This window comes from Camelus bactrianus, chromosome 7 (assembly GCF_048773025.1).
Source record: "Camelus bactrianus isolate YW-2024 breed Bactrian camel chromosome 7, ASM4877302v1, whole genome shotgun sequence".
NCBI lineage: Eukaryota > Metazoa > Chordata > Mammalia > Artiodactyla > Camelidae > Camelus > Camelus bactrianus.
In genome coordinates, this window is record NC_133545.1 from 2,519,099 (window position 1) to 2,545,627 (window position 26,529).

The 26,529-nt window shown below is 48.6% G+C and overlaps 1 protein-coding gene across 4 annotated transcripts in view; it reads left to right on the forward strand.

The window, feature by feature from the left end:
* Positions 1 to 24,204: 24,204 nt before the first annotated feature.
* Positions 24,205 to 26,529, forward strand: part of PAXIP1 (PAX interacting protein 1) — a 45,909-nt gene continuing 43,584 nt past the window's right edge. For 2 of the 4 annotated variants that reach the window (XR_012507980.1, XR_012507979.1), the window contains exon 1: positions 24,206 to 24,403. Coding sequence is in view for 2 of the 4 variants with exons in the window: in XM_074366687.1 (XP_074222788.1) it covers positions 24,323 to 24,403 (81 nt within the window). In the remaining 2 variants the exon portion in view is untranslated. Of the gene's footprint in view, positions 24,404 to 26,529 lie in introns of all 4 variants that reach the window. The other 2 variants (XM_074366687.1, XM_074366685.1) reach the window with 2 other exon arrangements.

Here is a 26,529-nt window from a genome sequence, read left to right on the forward strand (position 1 = left end):
TGTCCAGTTTTCCCAACACCATTTTTTAAAATTTTATTTTACTGAGTTATAGTCAGTTTACAATGTTGTGTCAATTTCCAGTTATTTTTTTTCCAATTTTTCAGTTATACATGAACATACATATATTCGTTGTCACATTCTTTTTCGCTGTGAGCCATCACAAGATCTTGTATATATTTCCCTGTGCTATGCAGTATAATCTTGTTTATTCTATATATGCCTGTCAGTATCTACAAGTTTCGAACTCCCAGTCTGTCCCTTCCCAACCCCCACCCCCACCCCCACCCCCCAGCAACCACAAGTTTGTGTTCTATGTCCATTTGTCTGCTTCTGTTTTGTATGTATGTTCATTTGTCTTTTTCTTTTCTTTCTCCCAGCACCACTTGTTGAAGAGGCTGTCTTTTCCCCATTGTATATTCTTGCCTCCTCTGTTGTGGATTAATTGCCTGCACAAGTGCGAGCTCACTTCTGGGCTCTCTGTTCTGTTGCGTTGATCTGTGTGTCTGCGTGCCAGAACCATGCTGTTTTGACCACGGTAGCTCTGTGGTATACTTTGAAATCAGAGATTATGATACTTTCAGCTCTGTTCTTCTTTCTCCAGATTCTTTTGGCTATTCAGGATCTTTAGTGTTTCCGTCCTGGGTGGTCCTAGCCCTAGTGCTGGCTGGCTGGTGGGGGGGCTGGGTCCTGGTCTAACAAGCTAGAAGGGGACTCCAAAGTGGCGCTTGCAACATCAGTGTCCTCATGGAGAACAAGCTCCCAGAAGTGGCCGCTGCCGGCAGCTACATCCCCAGGGTAAGTCCCACTCGCCTCCTGCCCCTGCGGGAGGCTCGCCAAGATCAGCAGGCGGGTCTGACCCAGGATTCTTTCAAAGCGTGGCTTCTTCACTGGGCCCTGGAACGCGTGCATCCTTTAAGAGTGGGGTCCCTTTCCCCCAGCCCCATGGCTCTCCCAAAAGAAGCCCCACTGGTCTTCAAAATCAAATGTTCTAGGGGCTCATCTTCCCGGTGCAGGACCCCTGGACTGGGGAGCCCGATGTGGGGCTCAGACTTCGTGCTCCTTGGGCAGAAACTCTGCAGTTGTGATTACTCTCCGGTTTGTAGGTCACCCACCCGGGGTGGGTGGGATCACCTGTGCCATGACTCCGCCCCTCCTGCCCACCTCACTGGCGCTCCTTGTGTATCTGTGGTTGTGTGTCTTTTCTGCTTATCTTCAGAGCTGATAGTCGCTCTATAAATAGTTGTAATTTTGGTGTGCCTGGGAGGAGGTGAGCCCAGGGACTTCCTCCTCTGCCGTCTTTGCCACTCCCTCTGCTGGTCACACTGTAAGTAGCAAGGCTGAAAACCCCCACGTTCTCAGCTTAGCTGATTGCATCTTGAGTTGTGTCATTCAACATGTCCCTCTGTCGCATGTATTTCTTGCAAATTATTAATCAGATCTGGAGCCTTGGTCAGATTTGGGTTCAGATTTTTGGTAAGAGTGTTTTCTGGATTGTGTTACAGGAGACATCAAGTAAATTGTGATATAATTTTCTCAAAGAACCAAATCGGAGTTTTATATAAGGTATTGCTTTGAAAATAACTGAACACCTCTTTCTTTGCTAATCTCCTGGGTCCCTCCCAGATTCAGAGTCCTCCAGGCCCACTAACTTGGCCTCATTAGCACCAAGCATTCCCCTACCATGCTCAGAGGCGGGAACCACAGTCCTGATCCGATTGTGTGGGGGCAAGCTAGGGCAGCCATCACCAGTTTAAGAAGGACTGCTCTGCAAAACCGAAGACCTCAGCATCTCCATGGGGACAGTATCCTCACCGAAAACAAATGTTTGCTCTACCTGCCGAATGCAGGTCCAGCCAGCGCTCGCTCTCCTTAATTAGCTGGAAAATCTAATTAAAACCAGCGAAAAAATGCAGTCAGTGTCACGGCTGCCACAGGCGGTGATCGAAACTCTTCCCACCAAGGCTTGGCCCACACGCGGGGAAGAGGCTGACTAGCCTTCCACCCAGGGCGGTGTTCCTCGGCGTGGAACTGCGTGTAGCTCACGCCCTCCTCTGACGAGCGTGAAGGCTCGTGTCCGCATCTGTTTCCCATCCTCCTCTGAACGTGAGCACCTGCCCCCTTCCACAGCAAACGAGCGATGCGTGAGTGCCCGCCCCTTGGACCAAAGAAAAACGTTGAGCCTCTGTTGAATGTTCTGGTCTTAATTTTGTTTCTTTTAATCTCCTGCCGCCTTCTCACGGTCTCACTAAGTCTCCCGTCCTCCGATTCAGAACAAGAGTTCCACCACAGTCCTCACGCATTCTTTCCTTCCAGCTCTTCCAGGAAGAAACGAGCTATGAGCACGTTCTCTGAGGCACGTGGGCTGATGGCTAATGCTCATATGAGTGGAAAAAAGCAAAAACCATGATAATGGGTCAAGGTCTTCTGTTCTATCCATGATTTTTATTAGATTTCTCCAAAGTTAAGCTCAGTCATTCGGGGAAAGAATCTATTGGCGTAGCTAAGCAAATGCTGTATTTTTTTTTCTTCTAATTTTTTAAGGATTATTGTCAAATTTTTAAACTTTTTTTTTTAAATTTACTTTTTAAATAGGTTTTAATGGAGATACTGGGGATTGAACCCAGGACCTATTGTGTGCTAAGCATGCGCTCTACCACTGAGCTCTGCCCACCCTCTTCTGTGTATGTTTTGAATATATTCACATATATGCATAGCATGTGAAAATATCCATAAAATGTTTAAGAAATGAAATTTTGAGGTGTTTAGGTTCAGATTATTCAAAGTTAACAAAACTAATGTATTTCTCTCTCACTTAGCATTCAAAAATCACTTTTCACAGGAAAAACATATGAGGTTTCCATAGTTCCTTTATAGTTAAGAATTTAATGTACTTCAGCCAGAATATGAAATGTATATAAATGAAAAAGATGGCATAACTATTTAGAACATGATGTCTCAAATTTTAAAACTCCAAACACTCTGTTTTCCTTACTAGTTTTACACTGCACTTAATTGTGAAGGGGGGGAAATACTTTGCATAAAAAGTGTAATTTTCTGCAAAATTACATTTGATTAGAAATCAGTACAGGTACACCTAAAACTAACTTTTAACAACTTTAACCGAAATGGTGTGTTGAGGATACTAGTTCTGAAACAATTGCTGGTGTGTTTTCCTTCTCAATAATTAAGGCCACACATCCTGGAGGCCCAAAATGGACATGGGCACTCCAGAACTGGTGGGTCCCAGCGGGGATTCCCCAGCATGGCGGAGCCTGCGGACACTCCCAGCCGTGGACGGAACAGGACCCCCAGGGACACAGCCGGGTTAGTCACAAGGAAAGGCAGGCTCCACCCCAATGCCATGAAGATACAAAAAGAGAAAGAGAATGAGAATGTTTAAAACATGAGTAAAAATACAACAGATGTGAAAACAGCCAAAACGGCCAGTAAACATCAAAGTCCTCAACGTCACTAATCAAGGAGATGCAGATTAAAACTGCAGCATAGCACCACTGCTTGCCCACCAGGACGGCCAGGATGGAAAGGACAGCACAACCAGCAGGAGTGAAATGGTCCAGCCGTTTTGGGACACTGACAGCATCTCTCAAAACTGCACATCCGCACACCCTGCGCCCCAGCATCCCACTGCCCGAGTGTGTGTGTGCGCCCCGAGATGCATGCAGCTGCGCACCGGGGGCACGCGTGGAAATGCTTGTAGTAGCCTGTTCGTAACGACGCGAGACTGAAAACTGCCTAAATGCCCAACACTAGTTACGTGGGTACACAGACCGCGGCGCGTTCTCCGCGGATCACGGCCCAGCAGCGTGGCTGAAGGGCCTGTAACGGCAGGCGGTAATACCGATGGAGCCCGCAGACCTGACTGAGCAACAGACAGACACCAAATAGGTGATTCTGCTTACGTAAATTTGATAACAGGAAAACGGCTGCAAAGTGTCAGACATCAGGATAGCTAGCTATGCTTTGGGAGCAGGGTGTGTAGGTCTTGGAGCTTACACGGTGTGTCCACCTCGTGAAATCCTCTGAGCCGTACATGTTCGGCTTGTGCACATTACCACACACACACGCACACACACACACAATGCTTTATGTTGTGCTTCAGTGAAAACGCCAACAGTAAGAGCAGCTCTTACTGCTCTTCTGAATATCTTCCAGTTGAAAGTGGTCTCTTTCCGATTAATCACTCCCCCTCCAGCACCATGACCTGCAGCAGAAAGGAGCGCTCATGACTGTTATGAAACCATTTATTTAAAAATATTGAGAATGTCACATTTCGTATTCCCCTGAGCAGCATGAAGTGTTACCCCACGTCGGGAGATTATAATGACAACGTTTAAAAATCAGAATGCTGTGTGCCTACGACAGCCGCCTGCTGCTTCATGTATTATTTTGCAGTCATCTGAAAACTGTCGTGGAGAACCAGGAATGCGGTTGGCCACAGGCAACAGGGTGCCCAGTGAGCAGTGATTCCGAGGTGCAAGCATCCCGTGACGCTGGTCTAGGGTCAGAGCCGTGACTTGTGTCGTCTTCGGGACTCAGCCCTCTCTGCTCTGCGCCCTGACCTCTGCAGGCTGGCTCGCCGCTCGCCGCTGTGCATCAGCTCTGCACGTCTGAACACCTCATCCATTCACAGGAAGATAGGGAGAGTGGTGAGGGCCACACTCAACGCAGCTCTTCTGCCTTCCCCAAAACCCAGAGTGCAGATCCCAGGGTGCCTCTCTGGGAGTCTCCTATTTATGTTCCATTTACATTTGTTGCATATTTTATTATGTATTAATATTTATATTCTACATTTATGTTAATATTATTTAATACTTAATATCAAATAAACACTAATATTTATAATGTTAATTATGTATTAAATAAATATATACATATATAGCAATATATAATATAAATGATCTATAATTATATAATATATAATATATAAAAATATTTTTTTCTATCCTATTTATATTTCATTGGCAAGAGTTTTATTCCATGGCCAGTGCTTGCTACAGAAGAAGTTAAGAGATTTAGTAACTAGAAAGCTCTTAAATCAACGCTCCACTCTGTATAGTGGAGGAAGGAGAAGGCAGAGTGGGTCAGGAATGAAGTTAGGTGAGCCAGCTTGCAATGATTGCCACTGTATCATGCAGTTTCTCTGGCTTTTTAAAAAACTTAACATTATATTATAAATCCTTCTTTTACTATACCCAGCATGGACCCGTTCTGGAACTCTGAACAGTGTAACCCCTAAGGTCCCAACAGTGGTCCTGGCAGGGTGACCTCTCCTTCAGGAGGCAGTGCCCCGTCTCCAGCTCATCAAAGAAGCACTGCCTTGGAGTTTCACAGGCAGGGTGTCCATCCTGCAGAGAAGCCAGGTGGCATCTTCCCTGAGAGCTGGAGATGGAAGCGCAGATTCATCGTCTCAGGAGTGCTTCTAGCCAACCGTAGTCCGTGCTCGGTAGACAATTACGGCGTCTTTTGTGTAGGACCCAAGAACCAGTGTTGTGCTGGAATTACATCGGCTGCCTTTGTCACTTTCGTCAGTCTGGGCTCCCCAGCCCTCCCTGCAGCACCGGACTGAGCTTTACCTGCTGAGGGAGTTTGCAGCCAATCAGTAAATCCAGCCTGAGTCCGCTGTGGTTCCCACCTCTCGTTACCGCCGGCGACAGCTGTCGGTCTGGCCCTGTCTACCGGACCACTCTGTGTCCGGCCACGCTGACCTCAAGCTGGCTGCCACAAAGGTAGCTTCAAAAGCATAGCCACTGAGCCTTTTATGGTAAAATAAGAGAAAGTAGATCTTCTGGCAAAAAGCATTTTTTGAGGCCCAGAATGACGTTACAAGTAAAAATTCTTTTTTAAGTATTTTCCGTTATGTCGTAAAACCTCTCTCTGTGGACCGCCCTTCCCTAGACGTGTATGTCTCCTTTCAAGGCGTCTGTCTGAAGCCCACTTAATTAACATGTTCGTGGAAACCGCTTCCTAGCACTCTGTCCAGACTGTGAGGTCACGTGGCTCTCACGCAAGGCTGGCCTTGGTGCTCTTCCAGGCTCTGCTGGGAGGCCAGGGACACTTGGAAGAGTAATTAATGGTTTGGGCCCTCCGTGACATCTGTCCAGTAACCCTGGTAGGCCAGATGGCCAGCCTTAAGGAAAGTGGTCACCCGTGCTGCAAGTCTTCAATGAACTGTCCCCCGGCGCAGCTGGAGCCGTGCTTAGAGGCGGCAGCAGTGGCAGCCCCTCCGGCCCTGGTCTTGCTGGCACGGGAGTCGTCTGTCCCTCCCTGAAGGGACGACCTCACTTGAGGATGACAGTGACCGCCCTCAGACCACCTCTTCAGTTGGGAACTTTGATTGGCTGCCCTTGTAGCAACGTGGAGATGACTGAGACTGTCTCCTTCACCAAGCTGTGGTCCCGCTGCTCCGAGCCTTCTGACCAGCCCTGTCTCCGGCCTGCCCAGCTGCCCAGTCTCTGCAAGAATCCTGCTAGGTCACCCCACCTTGACACCTGACCACACTGACACCTGACCCAGTGTCTCATCCCCCACTTCTGATGTCCGAGTCTTAGCCTGCCTTCAGGAAGGGTCCCGTTAGGTCAGTGCAGCAGGGGTCCCATCCTTGCTGCCGCCTCTGAGTGATTTCCATCCGCTGACCCCTCATTCTGCTCGTTGGCACATGCCCAGCCGTCTTTGCTGTATTTGGAGTTGAGCCCCAGCTCGCTCCCGTCACAGTAGTCATGAATAAAGTCTTCCCTGCCATTTCCACAAGTGTTAGAGCAACCTTCTCTTCAACAGAGGCTGAGTAGGCAGTTTTAGGGTGAGCAATCATCTCAGTTTGCTCTGGTCTGAGAGGTTTCCTCGGGTATAGGACTTTCAGTGCTAAAACCAAGGCAGTTCTGGGCAAAATGGGACTATTGGCCACCCTGGAGTTTATACACAGAAACTAACCTGAACTTGATGCCACTCTGCCCAGCTCTCCCAAGCAAGTCGTAAGGAGAGACTCAGCTACCAGAGAAGACATGCTAAGCGCTGGACACCGGCTTGAATTTAGCTCATGGGTGGCACTGGAGGACGGGTGAAAACGCAAGGCTGAGACACCGCACGGATCAGGGCTGGGAAGACTGGAAGCTGGACATCGGGAAACAGGTGTGGTGGTGGACAAAGAAATCGGGCCGCCCATGTCAGCCTTGGAAAACCCAGAGGCATGAGAGAGACGCTTGCAGCTGGACAGACCGCCTTTCTCCCACAATTTGTTTTGAAAAATGTTCAGCTTCAGCAAAGTTGAAAGAATAATAAAATAAGAATGTGTGTGTCTAACCTGGACTTGCTAATTGTAAACATTTTGTTACATTGCTTTCACTCACACACACTGTACAAGTATGTATATATGCAGACAGTTTCACTTTTTCATACACACGCTCTGACCCCCGTGGTCCTCACAGGACAGGCATCGACCCAGGTCTGGTGAGTTAGATGCTGTCTCCAGGGACTCGGGATCTTGGGAGGAAGGCGGGATCGTGGAAGCAGTGGCTGTCTCACCCATCCCAGCGGGCGGGTGCTGGCTGCCGCCGGCGGACTGTCCTCAGTTAATCCTCCCCATTGGCCAGCGCTGGCTCGGTTCCGGCCCACCCCCGCACTCGCATCTCCAGCCCTGCGCTTTATGGCCAGACTCGGCTGCGGCCGCGGTTGACGTCTCCACAGCTCATGACCCTTTCTGACTCACGCTGTTTCTCCTATGAGCTGCTCTCGTGGCCACTCCGGATCCAGGACCTTGTAAAGTGGGAGTGTTTAAATGCATGAGCTTATTGGAGAGCTTTTTGGAGGACTCAGTAAAGAGAGGCTGCACCTCCGGGGGAGGAGGAGAGCTCCATGAGCCCCTTGAGGACGTCAGCAGACGGGAAGGGTGCGCAGCTGGAGAGATCCAGAAGGCGGTTTTCAGTTGTAACCGAGAGAACAGGAAGTTGCACATGCAGGTGAAGTTGTGTGTCACAGACCCTGAGTCTAGTCTAATCAGAGAAGAGAAACCAGGCGATAAGCCAGGGATTTATTACAGCGGTGGGACCCTACACCGCGGTGGGGCCGATCAACCCGTCGAGGTAGGGCGGTTGTTTCCAGTCTGCCAGACGGCGTCAGGGAGGGGAGGGGGCGGGGACAGCCCAGGGACAGAGGGAGCAGCACAGCGGGGCTGGCCTCTGTCTTCCCTCGCTGCGGGGGGCCTCAAGGAGATGCTGCAGGACTTAAACACACCCCTGGCTCCGGAGGCAGAGACGCTAAAGGGGGGCTCCCAGACAAGCTGCCATAACCAAACCTCTGCCCGCGCTGGCCGTGGGGGCGTAAAAAGGCGGGCTCCACCCTGCCTTCCAAACCTTGGGCAGTCTCCTGTGGCCTCTGCTAACCCCCAACCACGCAGGGAAGAAAATTCTCGGAGGCATGGTTCCCACTTAGCGGAAGTGACATGATGCGATTCCACCACCGTCCATCCTTTGTCAACTTGGCAAAGACAGGCACTGCTTTTAACCATGCTAGACTCCAGGAGGAACAGGAGCAAACATGCATCCACCGTCTTAACAGCACACAGTCATCCTTTCCCCAGTAAAACACGCCCATCCTCCCCCAGAACTGGATACAGAGACCCTTGTTCAACTTTAGATGACGGTGGTTCCTCTTCTGAGTCTCGTCTCACCTTGGATATTCTGTAAACTAGACCCTGAGATGTGACGCTGACTACTCTGCACATCTTATGTTCAATAGAAGGAGGATGGGAGGGAGAAGGGGAAAGGTCAGCTAACGTATACATGAACATTTTCATGTCAAAATAAGGAAGAAACACTCGCACCCGTGACAGTGCTTGTTTCTGCAGCGCGTCTCGTGGTCACTGCTGGAGCTGACTGCTGCTGTCTCCTGCTGGTCCGTCCGCGCCCCCTGTGCCCTTGCTGAGCACCTTGGCTGGTTGTCGGCTGTCTGGCTTTCCACTGGTTTCATCACAGGGGTGGCAGTACCAGCAGTCCCCTGCCATCCAGAAGGAGATGTGCAGTCGTAGGAGGAGGGATGTGCGAGTCGGCCGTGAGGCAATGGGATGTGGACCAAGGTTATTATTGGATGGAATACGGGAAAAACAGGTCTGGGAACTTGATGCAGTTAATAGAGGTGACAGAGGCCCCTGCAGGAACTTGACAAGTGGCAGTACAGACAAGTGACAAATGTTAACAAGTGTTTAGTTATCCTGAGCCAAATGAATATTGTGATACACAAGGCGAAAACAGTCGTGTATCCACGTCCGATTTTCCTCACTTAAGCCTGCCTTTAGCATGTTTTACTTTACAGCTTACCCTTCTCCAGGTTTCCCGTCTTGGCACTAAAGATATGAAGAGGAGCAGTCATACCGAGCCAAGCAAGAGAGGGTCAGAGAGAGCGCCTCGGAAGGAGCTGGGGAGGAGCATGGAGGGAGGGGGAGTGCTGACGGGCCAGCTCGGGGTCCTGACAGTCCCTCTGTCTCTCTCCCTCTCTCTCTGTCTCTCTGCAATTTTGTATCTTCATTAAGCATTAGGAAGGCTGGAATTAATCATTTTATACCTGAAAATATCTGATTCACAATAAAGCAACTGCTCCAAGGATGGGTTCCGAGAAAGGGCTGCCTAGAATAATGTACTGTGGCAAACAGCAGGGGACTGAGTTTCTAGTACGCTCATCTGGGGTGAGTCTTTGTTTTGTTTTTAACTTTTTAAAAACTGAAGTATAGTCAGTTTACAATGTTGTGTCAATTTCTGGTGCGCAGCATCATGTTTCAGTCATACATGAACATACATGCCTTCCTTTTCATATTCTTCGTTACAAGTTACTACAAGATACTGAGTATAGTTCCCTGTGCTCTACAGTAGAAACTTGTTGTTTATCTATTTTATATGTAGTAGTTAGTCTGCAAATCCCAAACTCCCAATTTATCCCTTCCCACCCTCTTTCCCCCACCCCAGTAACCATAAATTTGTTTTCTATGTCTGTGAGTCTCCTTCTGTTTTGTAAATAAGTTTATTTGTTCATTTTTTTAAAGATTGCATATATAAGCTGTATCGTATATGTGTCTCTCTCTGTCTGACTGACTTCACTTAGTGTGATCATCTCCAGGTCCATCCACGTTGGCTTCAGATGGCATTATTTCATTCTTTTTTATGACTCAGTAGTATTCCTATGTGTGTGTGTGTGTACGTGTGTGTACACCACAACTTCTTTAAGCAGTCATCTGTTGATGGACATTTAGGTTGCTTCCATGTCTTGGCTATTGTAAATAGTCCTGCTGTGAACACTGGGGCAAGTGTATCTTTTTGAATTCGAGTTTCCTCCAGATACATGCCCAGTAGAATGGGATTGCTGGATCATGTGGTATGTTTAGTTTCTTAAGGAACCTCCACACTGTCCTCCACAGTGGCTGCACCAGTTACATTCCTACCAACAGTGTAGGAGGGTTCCCTTTTCTCTACACCCTCTCCAGCGATAAATGAAGCTTCTTTCTCTGATTTTAACGAACACACCGTAGGTAAATGCAGTGAAATACATAAACTACAAAGCCTAAAATAAAATGTAAAGGTTCTGCTCTGTACACATCCCCCAACGCACTGGAAACTTCCTGCAGGGAAGGAGCTCGGGTCGCAACCCCACCCGTGTACTCTGCTTTGCAAAACACATTAATGAGTGTTCTCATTGCTGCCACACACAGGCAAGTAGATTGAGAAAATTCTCCCACTTTGAAACATAGTATTATTATCCAGAACTCTACTAAATCATTTAATCATCAAAGTGACTCCCCGGGCAAAGTGTTGTACAAAAAAGCCGTAAAAATACACTGTGTTTATGTTCACTGAGGTCGTTCTTTGCTATCCGTAGTCTCATTTTTCTTCCTCTGCGCAGGCACAGCACAGGCTCTTCCACGTGAGTACATGAGGGACACAGACGCGAGGGCAACGCCGACATCCCTTACCTTCAGCCTGCGCGTTTTTCTCATATTACAACTGGAATAGCGGCAAGTTGCTGACGCCCAGTGACAGCGCTCTGGCGCCTGCTTTCCTGTGACTTCCTACTGACCCATCCTCCTCCTCCCTGGCCACTGACCCTCTAACTGTGGACTTTGTTTTTCTAAGGTTTCCTAAAGAGTAGAATATTTTTTGTTTGTTTGTTTGTTTTTAGAACAAACAATTCCAAAATTTATATGAAACCGTAAAAGACACTGAATTGCCAAAGCAATCTTTTGTAGGTCTTTTGTTTGTGTGTTTCTCTTTCTTCTTTTTGTTCTCTTTTCTTGTGGTTTGATGACTAGAGAAGGTCCTTTAACATTTGCTGTAAAGCTGGTTTGGTGCTGAAATCTTGTAGCTTTTGTTTATCTGTGAAGCTTTTGATTTCTCCCTCAAATCTGAATGAGAGCCTTGCTGGATAGAGTATTCCTGGTTCTAAGTTCCCCCTTGCATCACTTTAAATATATCTGGCCTGAAGGGTTTCTGCTGAGAAATCAGCTGATAACCTTATGGGAGTTCCCTTGTACGTTATTTGTTGCTTTCCTCTTGCTGATTTAAATATTTTCTCCTTGTCCTTAATTGTTGTCAATTTGATGACTGTGTGCCTTGGTGTGCCCCTCTTTGGGTGGATCCTCTGTGATTTTGGGTGGAACTCTCTGCGCTTCCTGGACTTGGGTGACTGTTTCCTTTCCCAGGTTGGGGAAGTTTTCAGTGATTCTCTCTCCAAAAATTTTCTCAGGTCCTCTCTCTCTCTCTTCTCTTTCTGGGACCCCTATGATGCGAATATCAGTGCACTTCATGTTGTCCCAGAGTTCTCTTAAACTACCCTCATTTTTTTTTCTTCTGTTCTGCAGTAGTGATTTCCACTCATCTGTCTTCTAACTCACTGATCCTTTCTGCCTCATTCAGTCTCTTCTTGGTTCATTCTAGTGTGTTACTCATTTCAGTGATTTTATTCTTCAACTCTGCGTATTCTTTATATTTTCCAGTTCTTTCTTTGCTATAACCTCGCTCTGTGCATCTGTACTCCTCGAGTTCTCTGAATATCATCTTCGCCATCGTTACTCAACTCTTTCTTGGGTAAACTGCCTATCGCCTCACCACTTATTTCTTCTGGGATTCTGTCTTGTGCCTTGGCCTGGGACACACTCCGCTGCTGCCCCACGTCGTCTATCCATGTAGTTTTCGGTAGGTTAGTTTCTTTCTCGCCCTTGGCGAGGTGGCCCTCTGTGGGCAGCGCACTCCTCTTGTCCCCCAAGGGCCAGGGTCCTGTTGGTCCCAGTGTGGAGTCTGGCCTGTGTGTGTGGACTTCTTCCACAGGCTTTGGGATTATTGTTTTCTCATTTCTGGTACCTGCCCTGGTGGATGAGGCTGGACTAGAGGCTTATGTAGGCTTCTTGGCAGGAGGAGCCGGTGCCTCTCCCCTGCTGGGTGGAGCTTGGTCCTGGACCTCTGGTGGGTAGGGCCGTGTCTAGAGGCCTCTGTGGCTCAGGAGGTCTGCTGCTGGGTGTGGCTGTGCTTCCACCCTGTGTGTTGTCTGGCCTGAGGCCTCCCTACCGGCTGTTGGGTGGGGCTTGGTCTTGGTGCTAAAGATCCAGTCAAGATGTCAGCCTCCAGGAAAGCTCAAGTAGATGAACACTCCTGGAATGTCCATCACCAGCTTTTATGTCCCCTGGGTGAGCCGCAGCCATCCCCCACATCCCCAGGAGACCCTCCAGATCCAGCAGGCAGGCCTGGCCCAGGTTCCTATGAAATCACGACCTCTGCCCTTGGACCTGGTGCACACAAGAGTCTGTGTGCACTTCCCAAGGGAGTGAAGTCTGTTTCCCCCAGTCCCTGGGGCTCCTGGAGCTGAGCCCTGCTGGCCTTCAAAACCAGATGTCCTGCAGTCTCCTCCTCCTCCCAGTGCCAGAACCCGGGCTGGGGAGCCTGACGTGGGGCTCAGAACTCTCCCTCCTGTGGAAGGGCCTCTGCGACTAAACTGTTCTTCAGCTCGTGGGTCGCCCCCCTGGGGGGTAACGGGGCCCAGTTATATCACAGGCATGCCCCTCCTGCTGCCCTGCTGTGGTTCCCTCTCCATGTTTCCAGCTGGAGCAGATCTTTCTGCTGGGCTCCAGGCTTTTTGCTCGATGGTGGTTTAGCAGTCAGTTGTGGTTTTGTTGTCACGAGGAGAGGTGAGCTCGTGGTCCTACTGCTGTCATCTTGACCAGAAATCTCCAGCAGAATGTTTTTAATGAGGAAAATGACCAGTTTACAATGGAGGAAAGAATTTCTGTGAACCCTAGTCAGGGGAGAGAGCGCAGTGTTAGAACTTCTGTGTCTCTGGGTTTTTAATGTCTCAAGAAATTGTCTTCAGAGTTGCCTGGGAATGGAATGTGCATAAACAGAGAGCATCTTTTAATTCACAGTCCCTAAATCTGTTCTAAGCTTTAAGTGTAAAATTCTTGTTCATTTAGGAGATAGAAGAAAAAAAAGTCTATTCGCTCATTTAAGGAACCGCATAACTGGTTTTGTGACCATTTTCTTTTTGTGGGAAAAAATGTTCCTAAAAATGGTTATCTCATATTGAAATGTCTGCTTTTTGCAATAAAAATGGCTTTTTATTAATATGTTGGGGAAATATTCCTAAAATCTCCGTATTTATCTTGACAGATATTGAAGTATTGTCACTGCTTTTGGACAAGAACTGTTCTTTTTTCCACAAACTTCACTGCACAGTAGGCGTCTCTGTTTGATACACTGAATAAATTTCACCAAGACTTTGTTCATTTTCACCTGTGCTGTGCTAATAAGTCTGAAATTAAACAGCTCCATCAAGTCTCAGCAGCTAGCATCGGGTCCCACTGAGTATCACAAACTGGAAAATGATTATTTGGGGAAGCTTCATAATTATACAAAGATGAAAATGTTGGCAGCCAGGAGATACACATTTTTCAAGATTTGAGAGAAAATTTAATGAAAGTGCCACAAATATATTAGTTAGGATGATAGTTTGCACTTAATATGAGGCCCTTTTCTCTCTGGACTTCAAAGTCTGGACTAATTAATTAGCCCTAATTCCCCTGTCCTCCTGACGGTCAAGCATTCAGACAGCCCTCGGGAGGCCAGCGCGTTATCACAGCAAAGTAGAGAAACTGCCAGCTGGGGGGCAAGAGGCCTGTGAGGTAGTTCACACCTGTTGGTGTTGGTCTTTGCAGATGAGTTTGTGCAAGTTTGTGACCTTGGTTGCCCCAGCCCAGAGCTGGCCAGCCAGGGCCCACGGCTAAGTCTGGCTGCCTGCCTGCTCTCGTGAACAGAGTTCCACTGGAGCCAGCCTTGCTCATTGGTGCCCGTGTCCTCTCTGGCTTTTTTCACACCGCGGTGGCAGAGTTAAGTCAGAACGAGACTTTATGGACCGTAATGTCTGAAATATTTTGTCTAGCCCGCTGCAGAAGAAGTTTGCTGAGCCCCGACCTGACCCCTCTGAACGTGTCTCTCCATCTGTAAGATGGAGCGTAGCCATCAGCAACACAGCCGCGTCCGTGAGAGGAGGTAGATTTCAGCTTCGCACAGTGATGACAGTCTTCGAAGGTACCTTAAGCCCAAGGTGAAAAATCCCTGGCAGTGATGTGAATTCATGCAAAATGCATCCATCTACTCTTTAAATATCTACCTACCATCCACGTGACATCAGGCACCAAACAAACTAAACAGTTAGGGGAATACTTGTTAAGAGAAATAAGTCCTGTTTCAGTCAGTGGTGGAGGGACCACGTGGGAGTGGGGGTGCTATGTGGGATGGCCAGCTATCTTAAAATCAAGTCTTTCTGGCATTTTTAGTGTGAGTATTGCGATGAAGGCAAACTCCCCCGTCTTAGGTTCCCTGCCCTGGTTGTTTTCCTTGCCCTGAGGTGGTTTACAGGTGCATCACACCAGCTGTTCCATCGATTTGAGATGAACTCTCCCACACTTGGTTGGCTTGGCTATCCTTGATCCAGGCCCAAGAGCCCCCAGTCACGTAATGTATTTATAACCATAAATAGACGGGACCAAAGAAATTGATTGAGAAATTCTGTCTCCAGGCACCAGAGATGTTTGATGAGATGGACATTTGAGCTTGGACACAGAAGGGTTTGAAGGGCACAGGCGGGTAAGTGCAGGGTTGTCTCAGGTGGAGGGACGCATGGTCTGTACAAAGCCACGGAGATGCGACGTTCTGGACATGTTTGAGGACAACCAGGTAGCGCGGTTTGGTGGGAAGAGGCAGGAATACAGGGGAGTGGCGGGAGGTCAGCGGGGCGCTTGGGTTCTGGGGTTACAGGTCAGGTGGAGGGTGGAGAGCAATAGGAGGTCATGGAGGTCACGGATGGCGGCCAGTTGGATTGCACTTTGCCCTGCTAGCAGTGGGAAGCTCCTGGAAGCCTGGGACAAGAGCAGTGAGCTAGTAGTTTTCTGAGTATTGGGGGCTAGTGGTGCCGCTCTGCCTGCTCTAAGCTGAACAGGGGCAGACATTTGCCAAATGGGACCAAACAAAAGACCAGCTTCTACTGCCTCAATTTCAGCCCAGAAATGTTTGGACAGGGATTTATAACAGATGGGTTCTACTGTATGAGAAACATGGGCGGTTATTGTTTCTGCACACACACGCCTTCCCTGAAGGCTTCAACCTGCTTCTCTGTAGTGTTGGCCACGGCTCCACCACTCCCCTTCCTCTGGCCGGGGGTCTCTTCCCAGCCCTGCTGCCCCACGCTCATCAGACCCAGCTCCCTGCTCAGGCTGCTCCTCCAAGTGGGCCTTGGTCTCCTCCTCCTCTCTGCCTCCTCCTGGTCCCCCTCCCCTCCCCCACCTTCTCCTTCTCCTGTGGTCCCTCAGAGCCCTCTTAGGACTCACCTCCTCAGAGAGGCCCTCCCTAACCACCCCAGTCCCCCTGGGGTCTCCCTGTCCCACTCACGTCGGCACCGCTCCCAGAATGGAGCTCAGTCATTCCGCGGGCCCACCTTGCTAAGCCTTGCTTCCTAGGCCAGGCCTATTTGCAGTGCACCTAAGGGCTCAGTTGATATTTGTTCAACTGAAGTGGACTTCCTACAATCAGACCACTTCATTTTACTAAATACGTTAGGTTTGTGTTTAAAATTGTACCACCGCCCAAGCCTTCCTCACGCAGCTCTCAGTGGACCTGAGCTTCTGCTGGGGAGCAGTGGTGCCCTGGACAAGCGGTGATGGAGAAGTGGGGGTAACGGAGCGTCTGTGCCCTGCCTCTCCCTGCAGGGGACCGATGGCTCCCATCCACGACGTAGGTACCTCAGGAGTGGCAAAAAGAAGCATCCGGCCATTTTGCAGATACAGCCTCATTTTTGTTCTCTAAAAAGTAGTTATTTAATATTTCCGGTATATCACTACATTAAAATAGTTATTCACAAATCATTTATATTTACACCTATATAAACGTGAAAGAACAAGGCCTGTTTGATTTCCATACAGACACTAGGCTTATGATTCTACTGAGACTTCCCGGGACGTTATCCATTTAGCTCGTTGACAAATCTGAGGGGAAACGGAGTATTTTGATATGCCATTATACCGGGTGATAATTTCAGAGAGTCTCCCTTTTATTAGAATTATGCAGCATTATTCAGTGCTTTGTAATTTTGTCTATAACTAAGGTCATACAGTAGGGCTATTTCTTATAAAATCCTATATTCTAGGATATTTTAACCTTACATAAAAGATAACATCCGTTGAGTTTTAATTCAGTAGAGATTGTTGACTCCCACCCACGTTTTTACCTGAACCACATTTCAGAACAAGTGGGAAGGAGCCTTTGCGTGTATCTGACGTCTCACCTAAAATTCCCTTCAATTTGTCCCATTCCGGCCACTGATCATAAAGCAATAAGTGTAAAACTTGGCAATATTCCCCCTTGTCATGGCTTTCCATTTACTGAAAATTAAGTATCTCCCTGTAGAGGAGAAATCATTAAATATATAGTAAATAATGAGGTTAATTAATTTAACCCCTTCTAATTAGGAAGCTAATTAAATCAGAAAATTAAAACTGACACAAGACATTCAAATAGGGAAATTCTGAACTTAGACCTAACAGCCATCTCTTCATCCTCCACCAGCTCAAAAGAGGAAGAGGTATTAGCTACAAAAATATTAACCAGTGGACTGTTTTCAATCTGTGTAGTTAAACTTTCCATACCACAAATGTTATTTTTAGAGTTTACTTTTTTCCTACTTCTATTTAATATACAATTAAATCTTGTTCAGTTTTTTAAAGAATGAATTAGAAGAAGCCCAAAAAGATGAATTTAGCCCAAATCCTGCTAGTAACTGTCATCAACCGAGCAAGTCACTTAAATTCTCTGATCCTCAGTTTTCTCATCCTCAGTGTATCGTATTAAAAAAAGTGAGATCGTCTCACAGTGTCTTGGAGATGGAAATACATCTCAGTGGGAGGAACAGATCAGGCAGCTAGAGTTGGAAAAGATGGTTAAAATCGTTATCGGTGCGTTACAGCGCAGAACCGTCCCAGCTTAGGATCTTTGGTAATTAGTTGAACAATCTGAGATAAAATTAAAGATACATTTTCTTTTTTTTTAATTTTTATTTTTTTAACATTTTTTTATTGATTTATAATCATTTTACAATGTTGTATCAAATTCCAGTGTTCAGCACAATTTTTCAGTCATACATGGACATATACACACTCGTCACATTTTTTTCTCTGTGAGCTACCATAACATTTTGTGTATATTTCTCTGTGCTATACTGTATAATCTTGTTTATCTATTCTACAATTTTGAAATCCCAGTCTATCCCTTCCCACCCTCCGCCCCCCGACAACCACAAGTCTGTATTCTGTCTATGAGTCTATTTCTGTCCTGTATTTATGCTTTGTTTTTGTTTGTTTGTTTGTTTGTTTGTTTGTTTTTGTTTTTAGATTCCACATATGAGCAATCTTATATGGTATTTTTCTTTCTCTTTCTGGTTTACTTCACTTAGAATGACATTCTCCAGGAACATCCATGTTGCTGCAAATGGCGTTATGTTGTCAGTTTTTATGGCTGAGTAGTATTCCATTGTATAAATATACCACATCATCTTTATCCAGTCACCTGTTGATGCACATTTAGGCTGTTTCCATGTTTTGGCTATTGTGAATAGTGCTGCTATGAACATTGGGGTGCAGGTGTCATCCTGAAGTAGGGTTCCTTCTGGATACAAGCCCAGGAGTGGGATTCCTGGGTCATATGGTAAGTCTATTCCTAGTCTTTTGAGGAATCTCCACACTGTTTTCCATAATGTCTGCACCAAACTGCATTCCCACCAGCAGTGTAGGAGGGTTCCCCTTTCTCCACAGCCTCTCCAGCATTTGTCATTTGTGGATTTTTGAAAGACTGAATCAAGAAGAAACTGACCACTTGAACAATCCGATCACTAGAAAGGAAATAGGAATAGCAATTAAAAACCTCCCTACAAATAAAAGTCCAGGACCGGACGGCTTCACCAGGGACTTCTACCAAACATACAAAGAAGAACTCATACAGGTCCCTCTCAAACTCTTCCAGAAGATTGAAAAGGAGGGAATACTCCCAAACTCATTCTATGAAGCCACCATCACCCTGATACCAAAACCAGACAAAGACACCACAAAAAAGAATTATAGGCCAATATCACTGATGAACATAAGACACCAAAATCCTCACCAAAATATTAGCAAATAGAATCCAACAGCACATAAAAAAGATTATACATCATGACCAAGTGGGGTTCATCCCAGGGACACAAGGGTGGTTCAACATACGCAAATCAATCAATGTAACACATCACATCAACAAGAGAAAGGACAAAAACCACATGATCATCTCAGTCGATGCAGAAAAAGCATTTGATAAAAATCAACACCCATTTATGATAAAAACTCTCGCCAAAGTGGGTATAGAGGGAAGCTACGTTTTCAAAGAAGCGCAGCTCTCCCTGGGCTGCTAGAGAGATGCCTGCCACCGTCATCTTTGGGTGTAATTTCCAGCCTCTAAGAAAAGCCTCAGAGCAGAGTAACAGCAGAATGGAGATTAGAGTTGGTGTTTAGTGCCGTTGGCAAAGGTGTTTCTAAACTTAAACGTATCTAAGCAGGGATCCTGCTAGAAGGTTTTGGACTCTGCTAGCAATTGTCAAGGGCACGGAGCACTGCGGTCAAGGCCCTTTGGTGGGGTCTGCTCTGGGTGGTAAGTTAATATGGATTCCCCAAAGCCAGCACCAAAGATCACTTTGACCCGAAGGGATCCTTGAAAGACATTTGGTCTTACCTACAGGGAGGTGAGTAGCCACAGTTTGTAGACAGTCTCCCAGATTCCGAGGCTCGTACTTCGTACGTGCTTCCTTACCTGTTGCCTGCGCACCGTGACAGAAGTCAAGTGCAGCCAGTCCGGGCAAGGCTTTATAAACCACTGACGGAGCACAATTTCTCCCCCCAAATTTGAATGCTTAATTCATTGATTTAAATTACTATGTGTTCTAATTCCTTGGCATGTTAATACTGCTGGGTGCTTGACATCAAATGGTCAGCACAATTCACGATGACGACTGTGTCTTTACACACTGCGAAGGCCTTAAGCGAAGCAGCTGTCAATCCTATAGCCAGCCTGCCACAAAGTGTGTAACCTTAAGGAGCTAGTGAACTATTTTCCTCCTGTACCACGGCTGCAGGACTATTCTGCACCTCAGAGTCAACAGCCTGCTCTGGGACCCCAGGATCTGCATATCCTTGGCATTTATTTTGAATTAGTTCCCATTTTTTTTTCTTGTATCAAATAACCAATTACTTAATATCTAGAATGCGCAGCTTTTTATTCAGTACCAACATTCTGACCTCACACCTCTTATCTGTGGTTTCCTCCGCTCCAAGAATTACCCCTTCCGCATCCACTGTATCCAAGAAGGTTGCCCCAGCTGTCAGTGGGTGCACCAGGCACTCAGGGAGCTCTTCTCTGAATCTCTGCTGCATTTATTAATAGTCCCACTAGTGTTACACTTGTGTATCCAAGTGTTTGTTAGCTTTTTGAGGACAAACATAATATCTTACTTGAAAGAAAAAAGTTCTCAATGTCCCTACCAGGTTTTCATGTTCACTATATAATTGGGGTCACACCTGGGGTAGCACACTCAAATTAGCATCATCTGAGAAAGCTTATTAATAAAAGGAGTATTACAGAGGTGCAGGCAGGATGTGTGGATGGTGACGTAACCCAGGTCCAGAGGGGTAAGAGGAAGGAAGGATGACCAGAACCTGGAAGGAGAGAGGTGTCTCGAACAGGTTACTTTGCCAGCTCAAGGACACCTGACAGGGAACCTGGAAATAGTGTAATCCCACGCTTCGCCCTCCCCTCGCCTCTCAGCTCTCTGCTGGGGTTCCTCACTCAGCTGACTGAACTGGGAGCCAGAGTACACGGGAGCCTATTGAGATACTCCTGTGAGGGCAGCATCCTGGACTGAGAACAAGGTAGAGGATGGAGCGTCGATCTGGGGGTGGAGAAAGATGAACGTAGGATACTCAGCACGTCCATTAGAGGCCTGCAGCAGACACCTGATCACTTTCTAATAGAGCACTGTTCACCCTTTCCATAGAAAGCCAACAGCCCCCAGTTCAGCATGTATCTATTGGGTCACTATGTACGAGCATGGTTTTTTAAAAATTACGAATTTTTTGTTTTATGTTGTGTTGCATTCTGTAATCTTAATTTGTAGACTTGTTTTGAAAACTAAAAAAAAAATGGCAGAAGTTGGCAAAATGCCATCAATCCCACTTCCTGTTCCTGGATACACAGCAAGACTACATTGCCCAGCCTCCCTTGCAGTTTAGGGTGAGGTCAGAAGACCAGGTTCTGGCCAATGGAAGTGGGTGGACAAGGAGTAAACCTCTTTGTAGGCTGGCCATAGGACCCTCTGCGGGATATTCTACTGGCTTTCTCCCGTCTGTAGAGTTGGAAGCAAGCAGCTCTCAGGGAGCAGAGCCACACGATGACTGAAGCCCTGAGTGCCCGTGTGTCCAGCCAATGGAATGCTCTAGTTTGTTACATCATCTTAAGCCAGGTTTCTCCACAGCAGTGCAAAGGACATTTTGCACAGGGTAGCTGTTGTGGGGGCTGTCCTGTGCATCGTGGGGCGTTTAGCAGCTTCCTGGCCTCGACCGCTAGATGTCAGTTGTACCCCCTCCGTAGTCTTGACAACGGAGAATGTTTCCAGGAATTGCCAGATGCCCCCTTGGGGGCAAAACTGCCCATACTTAAGAACCACTGATCTAAGTCCTCTTGACTAACAGGCTGACTGGGTGCCAGTCGCTGTGCTCAGAGTGAAGGGGGAGCAGTGTGTGGGCACCTTCTGACCTTGGAGCATAATGTGTAATACATTATACGTGCGTGCTTATTCTAAGATGACTGCTTCATCGCAGTATTGTCTGTGTTAAATTGGAAACAACAAACGTGCAACAACACAGTTGATTAAGGCAATTTAAAATGGGGCATTATATATTCATTAAATGATGTAATCTATTATCTACTGACATGGAAGGACATTCTTGTTTTTGTTTTTTTAAGCTGCAGAAGAGTGTGTGGAGTATAATTATTTTTAGGGAAAAAAATGTATTTGTATGGGAGTGTCTGGGAGGGTTCGGGCAGTGCTGCCTCTGGGTGAATCTGAAGTCATCTGAATTTTTCCCTTACTCATGTTTTCTAGTTTTTGTGCACTGAGTAGCTGGATGACCACTGGCGGCAACTGTGTCCTGTGGCTCAGGAGGATCTCTCCGGTGAAGAAACATGCCTTTTGGTTTCCAGGTTCTCCTGTGGTAAAACTCTGGCTTGCTTATGCCTCTAACTTAAGTACTCCCTTTCATGAAAAGGTTACATGTTGTAGTCTATAAACCCAGACTAAACACTGATAACACCTAACTTTAAGAAGTATGTGATGAGCTGAACTGAACACGAGAACAAGACTGAGACTGCTGTCTACCACACAGAGATGTTTTTTTAAAAGCCATTTGCAAATACTTAACTGCCTCGAGTCCCCCACCAGTAGGCACACTTTGAGTTAGTATTTCCAACTTTCCTTTTCCATTTTCTAATTTCACTTTTTTCCTAGCCTGGAGTTATCTCATTTTGCAAAATAGAAAATGAGATGCATTACCGTATTTATCAAATTAGTATTAAACAGGCTATTTATTCTCTGAAGTTCATCAAAATGAGCATGCTTTGAACTCAGTTGGGAGAAGTGTAAAAATATTAATGCTCAAGGGTTGTATTTAGATGTCATTGATGTAGCAAAGTTAAAGAAATACAAAGCTTCTGTTAAATGAACTGATACTTCTCCAGAACATCCCTTAGCCGCATGAAATTTGGTTTCATCTGAAGATGTTTTTCATTACTGGCAAAGTAGCAGTGTTTGATACACTCTACGGAAGGTTTTGTGGGCCACTGGACCAGGGCCTTCCTGACGCTGGTGCTGTTAGGCCCACACGTGTGTACAGCACTGACCTTGCACAATACGCTGATGGTTTACAACCTCTCACAGGTTGATGGGATTCTAATTAGATTTCTTAGTCCCACAGTCCGCCTTCTTGACTATCAAAGTCACGGTAGGGTAAACCTGCCCTGCTCAATGTTCCAAGTTCTTTTTTAGCTTACAAAATAAAATACCCAGTTGAGGTATGCTTTAAGACTTTTAACATAAAATTACATGTTTAGTTCCTGTTTAGGGAAGAAAAGAGCTAAGAAAAAAAGTTCTTCTCTCACACAGGTCAATAAAGGGCATGCTAATTTTGGTTCGGTATTTATAAATAATTTATCACTCAGACATTTTTGTTAACAGGGAAGGTAAAATGTTACAAGGGTCAATACCAAATATATGCTTGGGTATTCAAAGGAAAAATATTCATTTAGGCAAGTACTCATTGTTTTTATTTGTAAAAGAAATTTGTTAGCTTTAGAATAGGGCTGTTTCAGACTGTTCAGAAGACAAATGAAAAAGACAAAACCCAGAAAACATCAGTAAGATAAAACATAAGTATATTTAAAAGGCTTACTGAGTGCTCACTTTCTGCGTGTACAAAATCATTTATTACATACACGCAAGCGTACAGTCAAAGCCGTATTCACCTGATCACAAAGAGCCAGTGCTGATCAATGAACCAATCACAACTTTTACTTTCAGAACCGATCATCAAACACTGAAAGCGACAAAACAAAGGCCTCAGAAGTGACTTAATGTTACATTAGGGTGCCACGGTAATTCTGAAAGGTTTCTTTTAACCAGTTTCGGTATATTTACTTAAAGTGGCTTTGTGTTTAGCAGCAACAGTAGGCGATGCCTTCAGCCCCGTGGGGAGGAAACGACCCGACTCGCGTTCCTCTTGGTTCGCCCGCTCCTCATGCCGCCCGGCTCCCTTGAGGACCCGGGCCGCGCAGGTGCGCCCGCGAGCCGCGCAGGTGCGTGCAGAGCGCGGAGTCCCCTCGCGCCGCGGCGCCGCCGGATGACGTCAGAGCGCGGCCGCACGTCACGGCCAGGTGTCGTCACAGGTGCCCAGAGGGAGGGCAACGGGCCTCGTTCCGACGGCCAAGGTCCCCGCAGGAGCGGGGTCGGAGGTCGAGGGGAGGCCCATGGGGCGCCTCGGCCAGCCCGTGGGGCCCGGTCCGCGACGCGGCCCAGCGCCCCCGCCCTTCAGCCGGGCCTGAGGAGTTACCTCGGGTCCCGTCAGGCAGTAGCTGGCGACGCTCCGCTCCCCTGCTCCCGAGGCCCCGACCCCAGGCCCCGGGGCGCAGGACGCGCTCCCGGTCCCGGTGCCGCCGCCGCCGCCGCCGCCGCCGCCGCCCGGGCCGCGGGCCCACCCCCTCCGCCGCGCGCATGCGCCGCCCGAGCGGCCGCGCGTGTTGACGGGAGGGGCCTCCGCGTTCCCTTCTTTCCCGGGACCGGCCCACTCTGGCTCCACCAAGGGGGGAGCGGGTTTCCCAGCGACCCCGGGGCAGCTTCCCGCGGGGGCAGCGCCGGCCACGGGCCCCTGTCTTCGGAGCGGACTGCTCAGTGGCCAGGTCCCCGGGGCCGCGGGCCGCAGCGAGGCGCTGGGCAGCGCCGGCTGAGGCCCTGCCCTCGTCAGCCTCCCCCTCAGCGGCGGGCGGGATGGTGCGTCCCGCAGGGCGCGCGCGGCTCCCGCGCTTGGGCCGCTCGGCGCGGGCGGGGGCGCGGAGGGCGGGGGAGCGGGCCCGACTCGCAGGACCGGGCCGGGGCCGCGCGGGCCGCGCCGTTGGGGAGCGGGCCCCGCGGGCCGGGCGGGGCGGGGGCCGCCGCGACCATGTCGGACCAGGCGCCCAAAGTTCCCGAGGAGATGTTCAGGGAGGTCAAGTACTACGCGGTGGGCGACATCGACCCGCAGGTACCTCGCCGCCCCCCGTCCGCGTCCCCGGCTCCCGCTCCCACCGCGGGCACGCGCCCGGCCGCGGACGTCGGGGCCTCGCCGCCGGGTCCTTGCCGGCCTGGCTGCGCGGAGGCCGGGCCTCCTGGCGCCGAGCAGGCCGGCAGCGGGCCCCAGAGGGGAGGGGTGCTGACCCTTGTCTGCGGGTCGGCGGGACCCCGGGAGCGGACCTGGGGAGGGGACTGCGGGACTCACGGCCGGGAGGGGACTTGAAGACTACATGCCCAGACCCGAGAGGAGGAGGGCACATGGGTGGGGGTCCGCGCCAATTGCCCAGCGTCGATTGTCGCCGTCCCCGCGCGGTGGGGGACAGGCGTGCTGTCGCGTGGCCGTGAGCCCCCACGCCCGCCTCGCCAGCCTCGTCCGCTTCCCACTCTGCTCCTTTCTGGAGCGGGATTCAGCCAGGGACTCCCTTCCTGCTGCCCGCTCCGGCCGCCTGGGCCCCCGCAGCGGCGGTTGCAGGCCGGGCGGGGTGACGGGGTGGCCGCGGGAACTCTAGCAGGTGGAGCTGGGAGGGACCCCAGTTCCGGGCTGCAGAGGGGACAGTCAGCCGCCCCTCGGGTGGCAGCCTCCCGAGGTCGCATGTCTGCAGCCTGAGTTCACCGGCGAATTCATATTCCTCGCTTTTCCTAATTGAGTGAATTATATAGTTAAGTGTGGGAAATACCCCGGTAACACCATCACACTAAGCACTTAATTTCTTGCCATTTGGGCTCGTGCTAAAGGATTTTGTGGCTTTTCCTAAGCTTTTGTGAGTACTGCATCTGTTTGAATGTCAGAATGTTATTCTTCCATGGTGGGAATGAACCTTAGTTAAATATTCAGATGAATGTTCACAATTTTCTTTTTCTGCAAGTTTATGGATTCAGTTATATGGCCTTGGTGTTTCCTTAGCAGTGAGTGCTGCGCCTGGAGGAGAGGCCTGTGGGGCCTGATGGACGGAACTCAGGCCTGGGCTGGATGAGTGGGGACTGACTCTTAGGCTGACGAGTAGTCTTGGTTGGCATACGGGGAACGTGGAAGGCTGAGTGGTCCTGGCCTTCTAGAGGCTTGTGTGTGGGTATGTTTGTACCTAAACTCTTTTGGAGGACCCCAAAGGTGGATTCTTTGCCTACTTTAACTGTAAGATAAAGAGGCTTTGAATTTAGAGGTAAGCGGTGCTGAGCCCAGAGTGCTGAAAATGAGCGCCCGCAAGGTGGTGGCTTTTTCCAGTGTCGGTTTTCCTTTTTTTCGCTGTCCACCGGTCTTCTCCCCACTGGCTTTCCTGCTCCCGTTTCATTTTAGGATTTTGGCCCTTAAGGGGAACTTGAACCAAATGTTACTTAAAACCTGGAACAAGCTGAACTGGAGCTGTATTGACTCAACTGTGAATCAAATCTAAGGGCTTAAAAATTTAAACTATCCTTGGTGAGCCACTCTGATCTGAAACAGTCTATTTTCTAAAAAGTTTAGAGCCAGAATATTCAATTCTGTCAGTCTTCTAAGTGTGGATTCAGAGAGTTCACATGTGTGGAACATCTAGTCCGCCTCCAGACGTGGCGTGCATGCCCTGCTCCGAGTGCACAGCCTGCTCCTCCGACCCTCGCCTGGCCTCCACCTGCCCCTCAGGTCTCCACTGCGGTCTCGTGGCCTCCGTTCATTTACTGCTTCCTGCTCGGGGTCTCATTCGCTCTCCAAGCTTTGGCCCTGTCTCTCTAATATGCTGATGACTCCACTCGGGGGACCCAGGTCTTGTCCCAGATGCACTGGATGTCTTGCTAGATCTTACACTGGCAGAGAAGGACGCGCCCTAAACTAAAAGACTTCCTTGTTCCCCCACCTCTGCTGGTACTGGTCCCTGGTGAGTGGTGCTCCTGTCCCCCCAGCGCTTCTCTTCTCTTGCACCTCCGTCCGTTTCCGTCACCAAGTCTTGCTGGTTCATGTCATCTTCCCACCCCTAATGACATCCTTTAGTTCAGTTACCTGCCCTTCCACCTGGGTTACTGCAGTTGTTCCTTAGCAGGTGTTCTGGCTCCTGTCCTGCAGCCAGCCCAGTGCGTTCCTCTCACACTGACAGTGATCTTCCTGTAAGAGCTGATCACGCCACG